This window comes from Geotrypetes seraphini, chromosome 5 (genome assembly GCF_902459505.1).
Source record: "Geotrypetes seraphini chromosome 5, aGeoSer1.1, whole genome shotgun sequence".
NCBI lineage: Eukaryota > Metazoa > Chordata > Amphibia > Gymnophiona > Dermophiidae > Geotrypetes > Geotrypetes seraphini.
Window position 1 is genome coordinate 45,699,947 of NC_047088.1, and position 16,147 is coordinate 45,716,093.

The 16,147-nt window shown below is 47.4% G+C and overlaps 1 protein-coding gene across 11 annotated transcripts in view; it reads left to right on the plus strand.

The window, feature by feature from the left end:
- MBNL3 (muscleblind like splicing regulator 3) overlaps nt 1–16,147 on the plus strand; it is a 293,323-nt gene that overhangs the window by 215,124 nt on the left and 62,052 nt on the right. For all 11 annotated transcript variants that reach the window (XR_004539476.1, XR_004539477.1, XM_033944821.1 and 8 more), the window contains one exon: nt 185–421. Coding sequence is in view for 9 of the 11 variants with exons in the window: in XM_033944821.1 (XP_033800712.1) it covers nt 185–421 (237 nt within the window). In the remaining 2 variants the exon portion in view is untranslated. The remainder of the gene's footprint in view (nt 1–184; nt 422–16,147) is intronic.

Consider the following 16,147-nt stretch of genomic DNA (forward strand, 5'->3'; position numbering starts at 1 on the left):
AAATTGTAATTGTGCATCTGATAGTCTTTGAAGTATGTAAAGATAAATAGCATGTGGGGGATTGAATCCAGAATCGATTCTGGTTAGTTTTAAGCTGTTTCTCAGATCTAATACTGTCTTTCCAAAATAGAATTACAAGAGTATATAGACACCACATGGAATGCTCTGCTGTTTTTCTTTAAAGGTTTGCCGAGAGTTTCAGCGTGGAAATTGCACCCGTGGAGAGAATGACTGCCGCTATGCCCACCCTATAGATATTGCGATGATAGACACAAATGAAAACACTGTTACAGTTTGTATGGATTATATCAAGGGTCGATGCTCTAGGGAGAAATGCAAGTACTTTCACCCCCCTGCACACCTGCAAGCCAAAATCAAGGCAGCTCAACACCAGGTGAACCAGACTGCTGCAGCTGCAATGGTAAGGCCATGTCCTTTTTCTGGCAAACTAGACAGAACGCTAAACAGAAATGCTTTTTTTTAAAAAAATAAGTGACTTCTTTGTAGGCCATGTTACCCTTCATAAGAATTATCTAAATATTCTCTATATAAGCTGTTTTCATTTTTTTCTAAGAAAGACAGCAAATGAAAGTTTGAAATAAATAATTTCTTTATATATGATCAAAAGATTGAAGGAAGTAAATACAATTCTCTGAAGACAAGCAAACATAATATGATGTCATCCACAGATCCTGGTACAGACACTGCCTAGTGCACTGTCACTTCAAATTTTTTAGACAGTGCCCATACCACAAGTGTGCCGGTTCCTTCCTGCCCAATATCAGCTCATGGGACCGTCAATTCTTAGTTTTCCATGGAGCTGAAAAGCATCGATTGTTTTCAGGACACTTTTTACTCAAGCTCCCCAGACCATTGAGCCCTTTCATTTAGCATTGGCCATTTTCCCTTCTATGTCAAAGGTAATACCGAGCGGTTTCAAAAAATGCTCTCGATGTAATTGGACTATTCTCAGTCTTTGACCCACATAATTGGGGTGTCCACTGTCTGGGTCCTGAACATCGGGATATAACTGTGCTCTCTATGCAAAAGAGGTCACTCAAAGCCCAGAAACTCCAGTTTGAAAACATCAGCATCGGCATCCAGCATGGCAGGGGACTCAGAACCCGACACTCATCCTCCTATAAACCCGGCATTGGCACATAGAAGTTCCTCCCAGCCTTTTCTGGCTTTTGATCTTTCTGTATCTCTTTCACATATACTCAGGCTGGGTTGACATTACAGGGCTATAGCTGCTTCAGTTGCTCATTTCAGCTCTACATCCATTGAGGACATTTGCAAAGTAGCCACTTGGTCCTCAATTCATACTTTCACCTTTCACTACTGTTTGGAACAAAACTCCAGGAGAGACAGTTGTTTTGGCTAAGCAGTAGAGAATGACACGGTGACAAAATTCATCACCGTTCCCGTCCCCACGGATAACCGCGGGAAACCATCTTCATGTCATTCTTTAAGGAGAGAGGGAACAATCGGAGTACGAATGGCCACAACCACTGACCCACAAGCTTTGCTTTGAAGAATGCTGGTGTAGAAGGACTGAGGTTGAAATAGACACTAGAAAATGGCATGGGATTATTATCCGCGGGGACCGGGTCATTCTCTACTAGGCAGTTCTGCAGAATCTTTTTACTTCCTGAGTGCTAACTTTCCCTCCAACCCTCTAGGGTTTCTACAGGCTCATGCAATATAACCATTATCCCTTTTTGGAGCCATGAACCTGGCAGCTTGGGAGTCCCATATGTGAGAATATTATTATGCCTGCTGGTCCTTGGAGAAAGCAAAGATACTTACCTATATCAGGTGTTCTGCAGGGACAGCAGGCATATATTCTCACAACACACCCACCTCCCCTAGTTGACTTCTTAGCATTTTATACTGAACTGATGGTCCTGCGAGCTGATGTTAGGCGAGAAGGCACCGGCACGCATGAAGTATGGGCACTGTCTAAAAAAACTTAACGTGACAGTGCACTTGGCAGTGTCCGTACCGGGTTCCATAGATGACGTTACCCATATGTGAGAATATATGCCTGCTGTCCTTGGAGAACACCTGCTACAGGTAAGTATCATTGCTTTACTGAGAGGGTAACTTAAGGGCCAGTGTACTAAAATGCCCTAACACTATTGCAGGTGTTATCACATGTTAAATGCCTGTAATATTGATTGTAAGCTGTTAAGAGATGTAAACTAGCTTGTGACTGTTTTAGTGTGAAACCTATGCTGATGGGATAACAGGATGTAGAAGTATGCAGAACAGCTGATTGCTAGTAAAGCACACCCTGGGGAGTGTAGTTAAGTTTTAGTGATGTCTGCATGTACATGTATAATTTACCATCTGAGCTAATGTGTGCCTCATTTGTTTCTCATTAACACTGCATTTATGCACGTTAACAATTGTTAACACAGTTTAGTACACTGGCCCCTTGGATGCATTTTATACACTGACTTTGTTGTGGTATAATGAAAAGGGTTTACATATGTACAGGAACTTTCTCTATTCCTACTGGGCTCACAATCTTAGTTTTTGTGCCTGGGACAAGGGAGGACGTGACTTGCCTAGAGTCACAGTGAGCTGCAGTGGGGATTGAACCTGGTTTCCCCTGGGTCTCAGCCCACTAAACCTTTAGGCTTCCTCTCCACTCAAATGAATTGTTACCCCCACTTGAAACAGCACTCTTCAGGCAGCAACTGAGCTTACACCAGTAAGATAATTAATGCTAATCTGGTAGCACAGCCTATAAAGAATCCAGTTTTCTCCAGCAGCATTTCATCTAGCAGAAATTTGTACTTCATTTTAACAAGTGGAAATGAAATTTATTCCGATTGTTGGTGGATAAAGGATGTGTGCCTAGTGGCATTTCACCATGTTTACTTCTCTAAGAAAACAGTGGCATGTCACTCTCTTTTTACACCATCTTGACCAGTGACACAGCAGCTGTTTCAGCGCCCAAACCTCTGAGCACTTCTGATCATTTTCCACACAGAACAGCTTACCCCCCTCTTTTGCAAAGGTGCGCTAAGGTTTTTAGCACGCGCTAAACGCTAACGCTTGCATGTTATCCTATGGGTGCGCCTTTGTAAAAGAGGGCCTTAGTCTGTTATATTGAAAACTAGATAGGGAAAATCATGACTGCAGATACAGTAAAGTGTTAGGGTTAAACTCCCTATTGTCCTTATAGGAATATAAAAGGAATAAAGTCCTTCATCCAGCTTGTAAAATGTTTATCTAAAAGAGTTGCCTGAAATACTATGCTGAAGGGAGTATTAATAAGCTGAATACAGTTATCAAAAACAGGGCAACTGAAATCTACAAGTTGTCCTATATTTCTAAATACAATATGTATAGAATGAAGGGCAATATTTTTTTTCTTGTAAAACTTATCCTATTCTTTAATCCTCCCCTTTGCTTTAGCTTGTCATGGTGTGAAATTCACTATTCATTTATCTTAAACCAGCTTCAGTTCATAATAGAGCCCCACTGTAATGGGAGTTACTGCTGTTACTTTTATACATAGATAAATGTGAACATTCAAGTCAATAATTTCACTTCTTCTGTAACTTAGGGACCCTTTTACTAAAGCTTGTTATGTAGCATCGACTCATGTTCAAGTCCCAGCAACTTGATGAACATCATCAAGTTTTTGTGGCAGAATACAGACACTTAAATCTTAGCATTCAGTGCACACTAGAGAATGACACGGGGACAAATTTTTCCCCGTCCCCACAGGTACTCATTTTCCCGTTCCCATCCTGGCAAGTTCTTTTCCTATCCCTTCCCCGTACCTGCAAGCTCTGTCCTCATCTGCACAAGCCTCAAACACTTTAAAATAATGTGTTCGAGGCTTGTACGGTTAAGGCAGAGCTTACAGGAATGGGACAGGGACACCGGCAAAACTCACGGGGATGGGACAGGGAAATTGAGTTCCTGCGGGGATGAGGACAAATTTGTCCCCGTGTCATTCTCCAGTGTGCACTAATTATGTTAGTGCATGCTAAACTTTAGTAAAAGGGGCCCTTAGTGCTTTAGGCAAAAGAAAACCAGGGGAATATTTTGTTGGCTTCTGGGAAGATTAGAAGTTCTACTCCTAGGGGAGTTCTGTGCAGGCACTATCATCAATATCCTTCTTTGTCCCTCTCCTGGAGAAATTAAGGTGGCAAGAGGAGGAAGTAAATAGCTGCACACACCCTCCTCTTCTGCTGTCTTAAGACTACTGATCAGTGGAACCTCGCATGGGCCTCAGATGGCATAGGAGGAGGACATGGCCCAATGCAAAGCTGTTTACCTCCTCCTCTTGCTACCATGATCAAGATAGGAAGGAAAACAGCAGATTGAGCTAGAGAACTGTGGAATAGCTTGAACAAAAAGGAGGGAAGTGTACTTTGTGGTAGAAGGTCACTGGAGCGAGATAGGGAGGGGGGAGAGGGGTAAGGGCAGCTGGAGCAAGCAGGGGGCAAGGGGGAAAGATGTGCTGCAGAGGGTACAGGTCAACAGAGGAAGATGGGGTGGAGATTGCTGGAGAAAGCTGCGTGTGATGTCCCACAGGTATAGGAGTCGGAGCAAGGGGAAGGAGGAAAGGTTTACTCACTGGAGCAAACTGGAGAAGTATGAGCCATGGAGGTAGGGGTTGCTGGAACAAGGCTGGGGGGGTGCCCTAGGTGGAGGGGAGACAAAAAGAAGAGGTTGAGATAAGTTTGAGGTGGGGTTTGTGTGAGGAGGGCGAAAGATGGTGAGGTGGGGAATATGTCTAGGAATTTTGGAGTATGTTCATTAAAGGGATCCTTTGAAATACACAGGACTGGGGGGGTCTTGCTTGTATGAGTTGCAGGGAGAGAGAATGGGGGGGAGGGTGCAGGGAAGGCTGAGGGGTGGGGGAGAGGAATGGGAACAAGAGAGAGTTTAGGTCAGGGGTGCCCACACTTTTTTGGTTTTTGAGCTACTTTTAAAATGACCAAGTCAAAATGATCTAAAACACAAGGCACACTGTAGGCAGAGAAAATGTTAATTATCATTTCATTTGTATTCGGGGTTTTTTTTTTCAGAGGTCAAGGCAGATGACACTAAAATATGCAATGTCACTTCAGTAACAACTATACAAAAATAAAACAAATATACCCCCTCCCCTTCTACTAAACCGTGATAGCAGTTTTTAGCACAGGGAGCTGCGCTGAATGCCCCTCACTGCTGCCGATGCTAAAACCATTAGTGCAAAATATAGACAGCAGATATAAAATCTCAAAACGGACGCATTTTGATCACTAAATTGAAAATAAAATCATTTTTCCTACCTTTTTGTCTGGTGATTTCATGAGTCTCTGGTTGCACTTCCTTTTTCTGTAAATCCAATATTTTTTTCTTTCTGTTTTTCTTTCTTTCTGCCCCTCCTCTTTTCTTTCTGTCTCTCTTTCTTTCTTTCTCTCTCCCCTTCCCCCTTCTTTATTTCTGTCTTTCTCTCTCCCCCTGCCTGTCTGTCTCTTTCTCTCTTGCCCTGCCTGCCTGTCTTTCTTTCTCTCTTCCCCCTGCCCCCCCAAACCATCGCGCTGATTTCCACTTCCCCAATTCTTTCTCTCTATCTGCGGCCGCCCCACCTCCAAGCCACCACGACGATTTCTTTCTGCTTCTCTGAGACAGGCCTGGTGCATAAAAACGCCGGGCCCACAAGCCTTTACCTCCGACGTCAATTCAGACATCGGAGAGGAAATTCCAGGCCAGCCAGGCAGCGATTGGCTGGCCCAGAACTTCCTCTCCAACGTCAGAATTGACGTCGGAGGTGAAGACTTGTGGGTCCGGCGCTTGTACATGCCTGGCCTGGCTTGGGGAGGCAGGAAGAACAAGATCGCAAAGGCAACGCGATCGACTCGCGTTTCTTTTGCGATCTACTGGTCGATCGCGATCGACCATTTGGGCATCCCTGGTTTAGGTAGTATGTCGGGCCTTATAATGAGGGAAATACTGATCAAAACATTCACAAATAAAATGTAAAGAATTTTAAAATTTGAAACATTTTTGTGTGGAATTTTGAATTTTTTGTGTGGAATTCCCTAAGGAGTAATTCTACCATTCGCACACAATTATAAATTATAGTTTCTGTATATAACCAGGATACATACTTCTTCCAGTGCAATAGATGAGTCATTCTAGACATGAAGGTTCTCTCTAAATGGCTGCGAGCCATCTGCAGAAGGAATCCACTCCGGATTTATTACTTTGATTCTGTTCTACTTTACAGGGAGCTCTGCTGCCACCTACAGTTTTCCCCTTCTGCACGTGAGCCAGAAGGAGTATTTTTGTTCTGTTTTCTTGTTTTCTTTGGTGTTTTTCAAAGTCTTTGGTATTTAAGTGCTCAGAGCTTTATCCATTTGGCCTGTAAAGAGAAGTCGCAGACTCTGGTCTGCAGCTGACAGGCAAATCCCTGATGGTACCTGTTAGCCAGCCTGCATAAGGATCTTTGGAGCCTGAGAACGTCCCCGCTTTTTTCTCACCCACTGCCAAACATGGGTTTGAGTGCAGGCTGTTAGGTATCCATCAGAAGCTCCGCGGTGTCTTGTAGGGTGACTGCTGCATTTTTCACTCTCACCCCTCCCCTTCTAAGTTTGCATATCCACGGTCCTCGGGGATGGGGGGTGCGGTCATGCTTCACATCTGACTGGCAGGCCGAAGATAAACTTCAGTGAGGCATTTCCAATTCGAAGCAGTGATACTTCTCTATCCAGCTACTGTTTAGAGCTGTGGCAGGCTGCAGCACATTTCCAGCACAGGAGTGATTCCTGGGGAGGATATGAAATTTGCAAATATGAAGTTTGCTGCAGGTTCCCCTGTGTTCCCCACCTCTAAAATCACTGTTTTTGTACTTTATTTAAGGGGTTAAAATAGCATTTTTGGTTCAAAAATTGTAGCAGCAGCCATCTTTGATTTTAGCAGTTTTTTTCAGAAGTTCCCTGCTTTGTTACAACTGCAATTTTTGCCTCAATTCTTGGTAGGATGGAGTCCTTGGGTGCTGATAACATGAAGTCATGCCTATATTGTGCCAAATTTGCACCTCAGGAGTGTCCTTGCGCCACGTGCCACATAGTGCAAGCAGGTGAGGTGGAAATAACAAGCTTAGCCTTTCCCTTATCTAAGCAGGTGACTAAAAGGACGGCTAGCCCGTTTGGGCATCCATCGCTATTTTCGAGGCCTTGGAATGATTCCCAGAAAATGCAAGCTTAAGCCATCTGAGGGTGACTCTAAGCTCCATGCTCCGGATTCTTTCTCAGATTTCATTAAACTTTTGTGGAATGCTGTCATGAACACCATGCTCTGCCTGTGCAGTCTAGCTACACCTTGAGCTTGTCTCCCATTGGCCTTGCCTCCAGGGCGCATCTGCGTCGCAGTCTGCCACTGTTCCTGATTTGAGAGACTCTGCTCCTGCAGATATTGACAATGATGACCATTTTGCAGATCCCTTATATGGAGACCAGGGCATGTATGCTGGCTCTCAGGATCCTGCACTGGTTTTTGAGCTGGGGGATGATCCTTCGGTTCTGCGCTTTTTTTTAAGTCTGAGGCCTTGATAGATCTTATTTCAGAGTCATCACAGGAGTTGCATTTAGACATGCAATCAGCTCTGTCTTCCTTCTCTTCTTTCATGTGTGGAATGGGGGCTCAGTCCACAGCGTTTCCCTGGCATCCAGATATTAATCTTCTCATCTCGGAGCAGTGGGATGCTCTGGAGGGGGCTTTTAAGGGAGTGAGAGTAATGTCCCATTTGTATCCTATGGCATAAGATTGTCAGCAACTTTTCAGTTCACCTAGGGTGGATTCCCTGGTGGCTCAAGTGACCAAGCACTTGTCTCTTCCGAGTGAAGGTGATCTGATGCTTTAGGACAGTGGTTCCCAACCCTGTCCTGGAGGACCACCAGGCCAATTGGGCTTTCAGGATAGCCCTAATGAATATGCATGGAGCGGATTTGCATGCCTCTCACTTCCATTATCTGCAAATCTCTCTCATGCATATTCATTAGGGCTAGCCTGAAAACCCGATTGGCCTGGTGGTCCTCCAGGACAGGGTTGAAAACCACTGCTTTAGGATACAGAGGGTAGGAGTGAAGGGCCACTACTCGGACTGGAGGAGGGTCACGAGTGGTGTCCCGCAGGGCTCGGTGCTTGGGCCGCTGCTATTTAATATATTTATAAATGATCTAGAAACAGGGACGAAGTGTGAGATAATAAAATTTGCGGACGACACCAAACTATTTAGTGGAGCTCGGATTAAAGAGGACTGCGAAGAATTGCAAAGGGACTTGAACAAATTAGGGGAATGGGCGACGAGATGGCAGATGAAGTTCAACGTTGAGAAATGTAAAGTACTACATGTGGAAAGCAGAAACCCGAGGTACAGCTATACGATGGGAGGGATGTTATTGAAGGAGAGTACCCAAGAAAGGGACTTGGGGGTAATGGTGGACCTGACAATGAAGCCGACGGCACAGTGCACAGCGGCCGCTAAAAGAGCGAATAGAATGCTAGGTATAATCAAGAAGGGTATTACTACCAGAACGAAAGAAGTTATCCTGCCGTTGTATCGGGCGATGGTGCATCCGCATCTGTAGTACTGCGTCCAATATTGGTTGCCGTACCTTAAGAAGGATATGGCGTTACTCGAGAGGGTTCAGAGGAGAGCGACACATCTGATAAAAGGTATGGAAAACCTTTCATATGCTGAGAGATTGAAGAAACTGGGACTCTTTTCCCTGGAGAAGAGGAGACTTAGAGAGAATATGATAGAGACATATAAGATCATGAAGGGCATAGAGAGAGTAGAGATGGACAGATTCTTCAAACTTTTGAAAAATAAGAGAACAAGAGGGCATTCGGAAAAGTTGAAAGGGGACAGATTCAAAATGAATGCTAGGAAGTTTTTCTTTACCCAACGTGTGGTGGACACCTGGAATGCGCTTCCAGAGGGCGTAATAGGGCAGAGTACGGTACTGGGGTTCAAGAAAGGATTGGACAATTTCCTGCTGGAAAAAGGGATAGAGGGGTATAAATAGAGGATTACTGCACAGATCCTGGACCTGTTGGGCTGCCACATGAGCGGACTGCTGGGCACGATGGACCTCAGGTCTGACCCAGCGGAGGCATTGCTTATGTTCTTATTCTCAAGAGGCTTTTTGAGGCAGTGGCTCTGGGAGTCAATGCGACCTCGGCAGTGTCCTTTGTCACTTGCACTTGCTTATCTAGACTGCGCACTTTGGAGTCTGAGGCTGTTGAGCCTCCTCTCTAACTTTTGTTGGTTGGAATGGATTATGTGGCTGACGCCCTATATGATATTTTTCAGATCCTAGGCAAGACATCTGCTTACTCGATCTCTGCTCTCAGAATGTTCTGGATCAGACATTGGGCTGGTGATGCCACCTCTAATGCTACTCTTGCAAGGCTTCCCTTTAAGGGGCAGTTGTTGTTTGGCAAAGGCCTGGATGATCTTATGTAGTGGACAGGTACCCTAAGACCTTGCCTAACAGCAGACCCAAAACCTCTAGAGGCTCTGGGAGGTCTAATTTTCGTGGCTCCAGGTGTTATCGGCAATATTCCAGCTCAACATTGCAGAGAGCTTCCCAGGGCTACAGGCTAAGATACTCAGGACCCAGACATAACCAGTCCTCTATTTCCCGACTCTCCATGTTCCTGTTAGCATAGGTCTTAGATATAATCCAGTTCGGTTACTGGCTGGAATTTGCACGACCTCTGACAGATTGGTTTGTGGACGCTTTGGTGGGACACCCAAATTACGCTGTCAAGGTACAAGCCACAGTGCAGCAACTGTTAGGCCTAGAGCCTTGGGCTATTTCGGATACTCCATATATTTCATTGTGCCAAAGAAAGGCTCCGATGATTGGAGACCCATTCTGGACCTTATGCACGTGAATGCTGCACTCAAAGCGTCATGCTTCCGCATGGAAATGGTTTGATCTGTCATAGTGGCAGTTGCTCCAGGGGAGTTTTTAGCCTCTCTGGATCTGACAGAGGTCTACTTGCACATTCCCACCTTCCCAGGCCACAGAAAATTTCTCAGATTTCACGTGCTGGAAAATCATTATCAATTTTCAGCCCTTCCCTTTGGGCTGGTGACAGCTTCTTGCACCTTCACCAAGGTGGTGGTGGTGGTGGCAGCTTATCTGCGCAAGATGGGTTTGCAGGTTCAACCTTATTTGGACATCTGGCTGATGAGAGCTTCCTCATTTTCCAAAGGTCAGAAGACTGTGGATCGGGCTCTACGAATCCTGGAAGACCTAGGCTGGATCGTGAATTACAGGAAGAGCCATTGATGCCGATGCAGTCCCTGGAGTATCTGGGTGTTTTGTTTGAAATGGCAGTACGCGGTGTTTATCTACCAGAGGCATGCAGACAGAAGTCATGCTTTCAGATTTCCTGTCTTCTGGACAAAAGTGCTCCATTGGCATGGGACTATCGCCTGGTCTTGGGGGTCTATGGTGGCTGCAATTAATGTAGTGTCTTGGGTGAGTGCTCACATGCGTCCCCCTCCAGCACGTGCTGCTCTCCCTTTGGTCGCCTCAGAACTCCAGATATGCCTACCTTGAAATCTGGAGGCCCGAACCTGCATGAATTGGTGGCTACAGCCTCGGACCCTATCCTGGGCATGCCTCTGCGAATCGCTTTCTGGATGGTAGTCATGACTGATGCCAATCTCTGAGGCTGGGGAGCCCATTGCAATTGGTGCCTGATTCAGAGGCATTGGATGCCATCCCAGAAGAAGTGGTCAATCAACAGACTGGAACTGTGCACCATTCATTTGGCTCTGGTGAATCTACAGTGGATGCTGGAAGGCCAGGCAATCAAATCTCAGACAATGCGACAGTGGTGGCATATGTCGGTCACCTGTGAGGTACCAAGAGTGCATCTCTAGCTCTGGAAGCCCATATGCTCTTCCACTGGGTGAAGCGTCATCTTCAGGTGCTCTAGGCAGCACATGTAGTGGGAGTTGACAATGTTCAGGCAGACTTCCTCAGCAGACAGACCTTGGATCCAGGAGAGTGAATGCTATCCTTGGAGGCATTTCAGGACATAGATTGGCACTGGAGTCATCCTCACTTCAACCTCATGGCAACGGCAAGGAACAAGAAAGCTGACAGATTCTTCAGTCATAGAGCCCGGAAGCAAGGGTCTCAATGCTCTAGTCCAGCCATGGCCTCAGGGAGTTCTTTTGTACATTTTTCCTCCCTGGCCCATGATAGGCCGAGTCATTCAGCAGATCGTGGCCCATCAGGGCAGCATAATTCTGGTGGCTACAGATTGGCCTCTCAGGCCATGGTACGAAGAACTAAAGCAGCTTCGCAAAGGGCATAGCTTCTTGTTTCAGGTCTGTCCAGCTTGTCTGTCTAGAACAGGGGTGTCAAATGGCAGTCCTCGAGGTCTGCAATCCAGTCGGGTTTTCAGGATTTCTCCAATGAATATGCATGAGATCTATTAGCATACAATGAAAGCAGTGCATGCAAATAGATCTCATGCATTTTCATTGGAGAAATCCTGAAAACCTGATTGGATTGTAGCCCTCGAGGACCGAAATTTGGCATGGCTTTTGAGCGTGAAGCGCTAGAGCATAAAGGCTATTTGGATGTGGTCATTGCTACTCTTCTCAAGTCCAAGAAGTCGACTATACTAAGGCATTGAAGTCTTTCTAGCATTGGTGTGTCCAGGAAAGTGTGGAACCATATTCGGCTCCGGTGTCCGTAGTACTGGCCTTCCTCCAGGAGGGTCTAGACAAGGGCTTCACCGTAGCTTCCCTTCGAATTCAAGTCACTGGGATCTCTTGCTTTAGAGCTCGAGATTGTACACCTTCACTGGCGTTTGCATCCAGACATCACTAGATTTCTGAATGGGACGCTTCGGATCCAATCACCGATCATGCCACCTTTTCTTTCGTGGGACCTTAAGGTGGTTCTCTCCAGCCTCTCTAAAGCTCCGTTTGAGCCTCTCAAAGATGCATCTCTTTTGAACTTGACACTTAAGGCGGTCTTTCTGGTCACAATCACTTTGGTGAGTTTATTTATAATTTCATATACCGACCATCGACAGGTGGTCGGTTTATAATGCTAAAATTTAACATATAAAATAAAAATAAAATAGGGCAAAATGTGGACAGGACAAGGACAGAAACATCGAACAAGATAGATTCGAGAGGTGCTAGGGGAGGGGGAGATTTTAAATTACATCAAAAAATAAAAATTAAAGAGAGGTAAGAGGGGAAGGAAAAAAACAGAGAGGGAAGGGAAGTCGTTTCTTAAAAGTGGTTCTCATTGTTTGTTGGATATGGTTGGAGAAAGGATCTTATCTGGTATTATCCCAGGACAAGCAGGCAGCATATTCTTAACGTATGGGTGACGTCACCGACGGAGCCCCGGTACGGACCTTTTTAACTAGAAAGTTCTAGTTGGCCGCACCGCGCATGCGCGAGTGCCTTCCCGCCCGACGGAGGAGTGCGTGGTCTCCAGTTTCTTCGTTTCCGCGGAGCGAAGAAGACGCATGTGGTTTCAACGGCTGTTGAACACTCCTTTTTTGCCTTCCCGCTCGCGTTATTTCTGATTTTTTCTGCTTTTTCCTTCGGGTTTTCTGTTTTCTTTCTGATTGGTAAAAAAAAACAAAAAAAACTTTCTTTTTCCTTTATTTTTCAACCGGCCCCGGCGGGGCCTGTTGCCATCATACAAGCCTCCGGCTTTGATTTCGCGGAGGCCGTATTTCCCTTCATGCCCCCTCAGCCGGGTTTTAAGAAGTGCCAGCGGTGTGCACGCCCGATTTCCCTTTCGGACCCACACAACTGGTGCCTACAGTGCTTGGGTCCGGAACATCGGGCTGACACCTGCACCCGCTGCGCGACTCTTCAAAAACGCACACTTAAAAATAGACAAATACAGCAGAATCTCCTCTTCGGCACCGGTTCTGCTATGGATCCGACCCCGACGTCGACGGCACCGCCGAAATCGGCACCGTCAACATCGACACCACCTGATCCTTCTGCGGGGTCGATGGCGCCAGGTAAGCCGGCTAAGAAGCCTTCCACTTCCCTCGAGCGCCCTCCAGCCACGGCGGTGACACCGGTCCTTCCGACGTCCCGCAAGTCCCGTAAGCGCTCCGCTCCGATAACGGTGAGTGCCTCTTCATCGGCCTCCTCATCACCGGAGCGTAGAGCGGCACCTATGGTACCGAAGAAAAGTAAAACGGTACCGGTGCCCCCATTGGAGGACCGTATCTCGGCCATCCTCCAGACCAAATTACAGGAACAGCTACAGCACCAGCTTCAGGAACTGCTTCCAACCCTGCTGGCACCACTCCTTCCGGTACCGGTCCGGCCCGAGCCTCGCACCACTACGCCAGTGGCCACCCCCTCGGTACCGATGAACACTTCGATGCCGGTCTTATCGGCACAGCCTACACTCCAGACCTGCACGGCGGAGGACCCCTCCCGGCCCCAGGATCGACATCGATCGTCTCGGGACCGGGATCGGCACCACTCCTCCCGGGACAAAGATCGACACCGGTCTTCATCTCCCGGCACCGTATCCATGAGATCTGGCAAGTCCCTTTCTAAAACCCGCCATGCTGAGCCGGCCATCAGGGACCCTGACTTATGGGAGCAATCCCCACTCGGTACCGAGGAGGATGCCTCTTCCACTGATGAGGAACCCTCCATGGCTGAATCCACCTCCAAACCCGAGCAGTCCTCATTTACTAAATTCCTTCGGGAGATGTCTGGGGCTCTCTCCATCCCACTTGAGTCCGATTCCAAGAAGTCCCAGGCCTTTCTAGAAGCCTTGGACTTCGATCAACCCCCCAAGGAATTTCTCAAACTCCCCGTCCATGATATTCTACGGGAGACGTTTTATAAAAACTTGGAGAATCCCCTTACTGTTCCGGGTGCCCCTAAGAAACTGGACAGTTTATACCGGGTCATCCCTATCCCGGGATTTGATAAACCCCAGTTGCCACATGAGAGCCTCCTGGTAGAATCCACTCTCAAAAAATCTCATGGTTCCAGTGTCTATGCCTCCACCCCTCCTGGCAGAGAGGGTAAAACAATGGATAAATTTGGAAAGCGCTTGTACCAGAATGCCATGCTGGCTAGCAGAGCCAACAATTACTCATTTCATTTTTCTTTTTACATGAAATATCTGGTACAACAACTTTCTGCTCTGCAAAAGTATATCCCTGAACGCAAGGTTCCATTGTTTCAGCAACAGATTTCCTCCTTCAGCTTAGGAAATTCATGGTACGCTCAATCTATGACTCCTTCGAGCTCTCCTCCCGAGCCTCTGCTCTGGCAGTAGCCATGCGACGCCTTGCCTGGCTGAGGGTATCCGATCTGGATGTGAACCACCAAGACCGCCTTGCCAACGCGCCTTGTCTTGGTGATGAACTTTTTGGGGAGTCTCTGGACACCACCACACAAAAACTTTCGGCTCATGAGACGAGATGGGACACCCTCATTAAGCCTAAAAAGAAGACTCCGCCTACACGACCATACAGACCTCAGTCTTCTTACCAACGTCGTTTTTCTGCTAGGCCACTTAATCCTCCTCAACAGCAATCTCGTCGGCCTCGCCAAAAACAACAACAACACTCTCAGGCTCGCTCGCAATCTCACCAGACAGCCAAGCCTCTCCCTCAAACTAAGCCTCCTCAGCCCTTTTGACTCCTTTCTCCAGGGCATAGCCAGTCTCCAACCCTCGCTGCCTCTGCCTCAACCTATCGGGGGCCGCCTCACCATCTTTCTACGACGCTGGGAGGCCATCACATCAGACCTGTGGGTTCTAATCACTCCTCCCAAACTCCACTCCTCCTCAGGGAGGTCCAATCCCTCCTCCTTCTCAATGCCATCGAAGAAGTTCCACCAGACCAAAGAGGTCAGGGATTTTACTCCCGCTACTTCTTGGTACCCAAGAAAACAGGGGATCTTCGTCCTATCCTAGACCTCAGGAACCTCAACAAATGTTTGGTCAAGGAGAAGTTCAGAATGCTCTCCCTTGCCACACTTTATCCTCTTCTGTCTCAACACGACTGGCTATGTTCCCTGGACCTCAAGGAGGCCTACACTCACATCCCAATCCATCAGGCTTCACGTCGCTACCTCCGATTCCAGATACTGAATCACCACTATCAGTACAAAGTGCTACCCTTTGGTCTCGCATCATCACCCAGGGTGTTCACCAAGTGCCTGATTGTGGTAGCGGCCTGTCTCAGGTCACACAACCTACAAGTGTTCCCCTACTTGGACGATTGGTTGGTGAAAGCAACAACCTCTCCACTTGTGCTGCAATCAACTCACCACACCATCTCTTTCCTCCATCTCTTGGGGTTCGAGATCAATTATCCCAAGTCGCATCTGCTTCCCACGCAGCGCCTTCAGTTCATCGGAGCACTTCTCGATACCAACCTCATGAGAGCGTTCCTTCCCGCCGACCGGCACCGGACACTGCTTCACCTCTGTCGACAGGTGCTCCTCCACCCATCCATCCCTGCTCGCCAGATGATGATTCTTCTGGGTCACATGGCCTCGACAGTCCATGTAGTTCCTCTGGCGCGACTCCATCTGAGGATACCGCAATGGACCCTCGCCATCCAATGGTCACAGACCAGGGATCCTCTTTCTCATCCCATCTCTGTGACATCGTCTCTTCAGCGATCTCTTCAATGGTGGTTGAACTCCTCAAATCTTTCCAGGGGCCTCCTTTTGCATCCACCCCCTCATTCCATGATCATCACCACAGATGCCTCCCCCTATGCATGGGGAGCTCACATAGGGGATTTACGCACCCAGGGACTCTGGACCCCCCAGGAGCGTCAACATCACATCAATTTCCTGGAACTCAGAGCCATGTTTTATGCTCTCAAGGCCTTCCAGCACCTTCTCTATCCTCAGGTTCTCCTCCTGTGCACGGACAACCAGGTCGCCATGTACTACATCAACAAGCAAGGCGGCACCGGATCTCGCCTCCTTTGTCAGGAGGCCCTCCGCATTTGGACCTGGGCCACAGCCCACAATCTTTATCTCAAAGCGGTCTATATCCAGGGCGAACAGAACTCCCTGGCCGACCAGCTCAGCCGCATCCTTCAACCTCACGAGTGGACCCTGGATCCT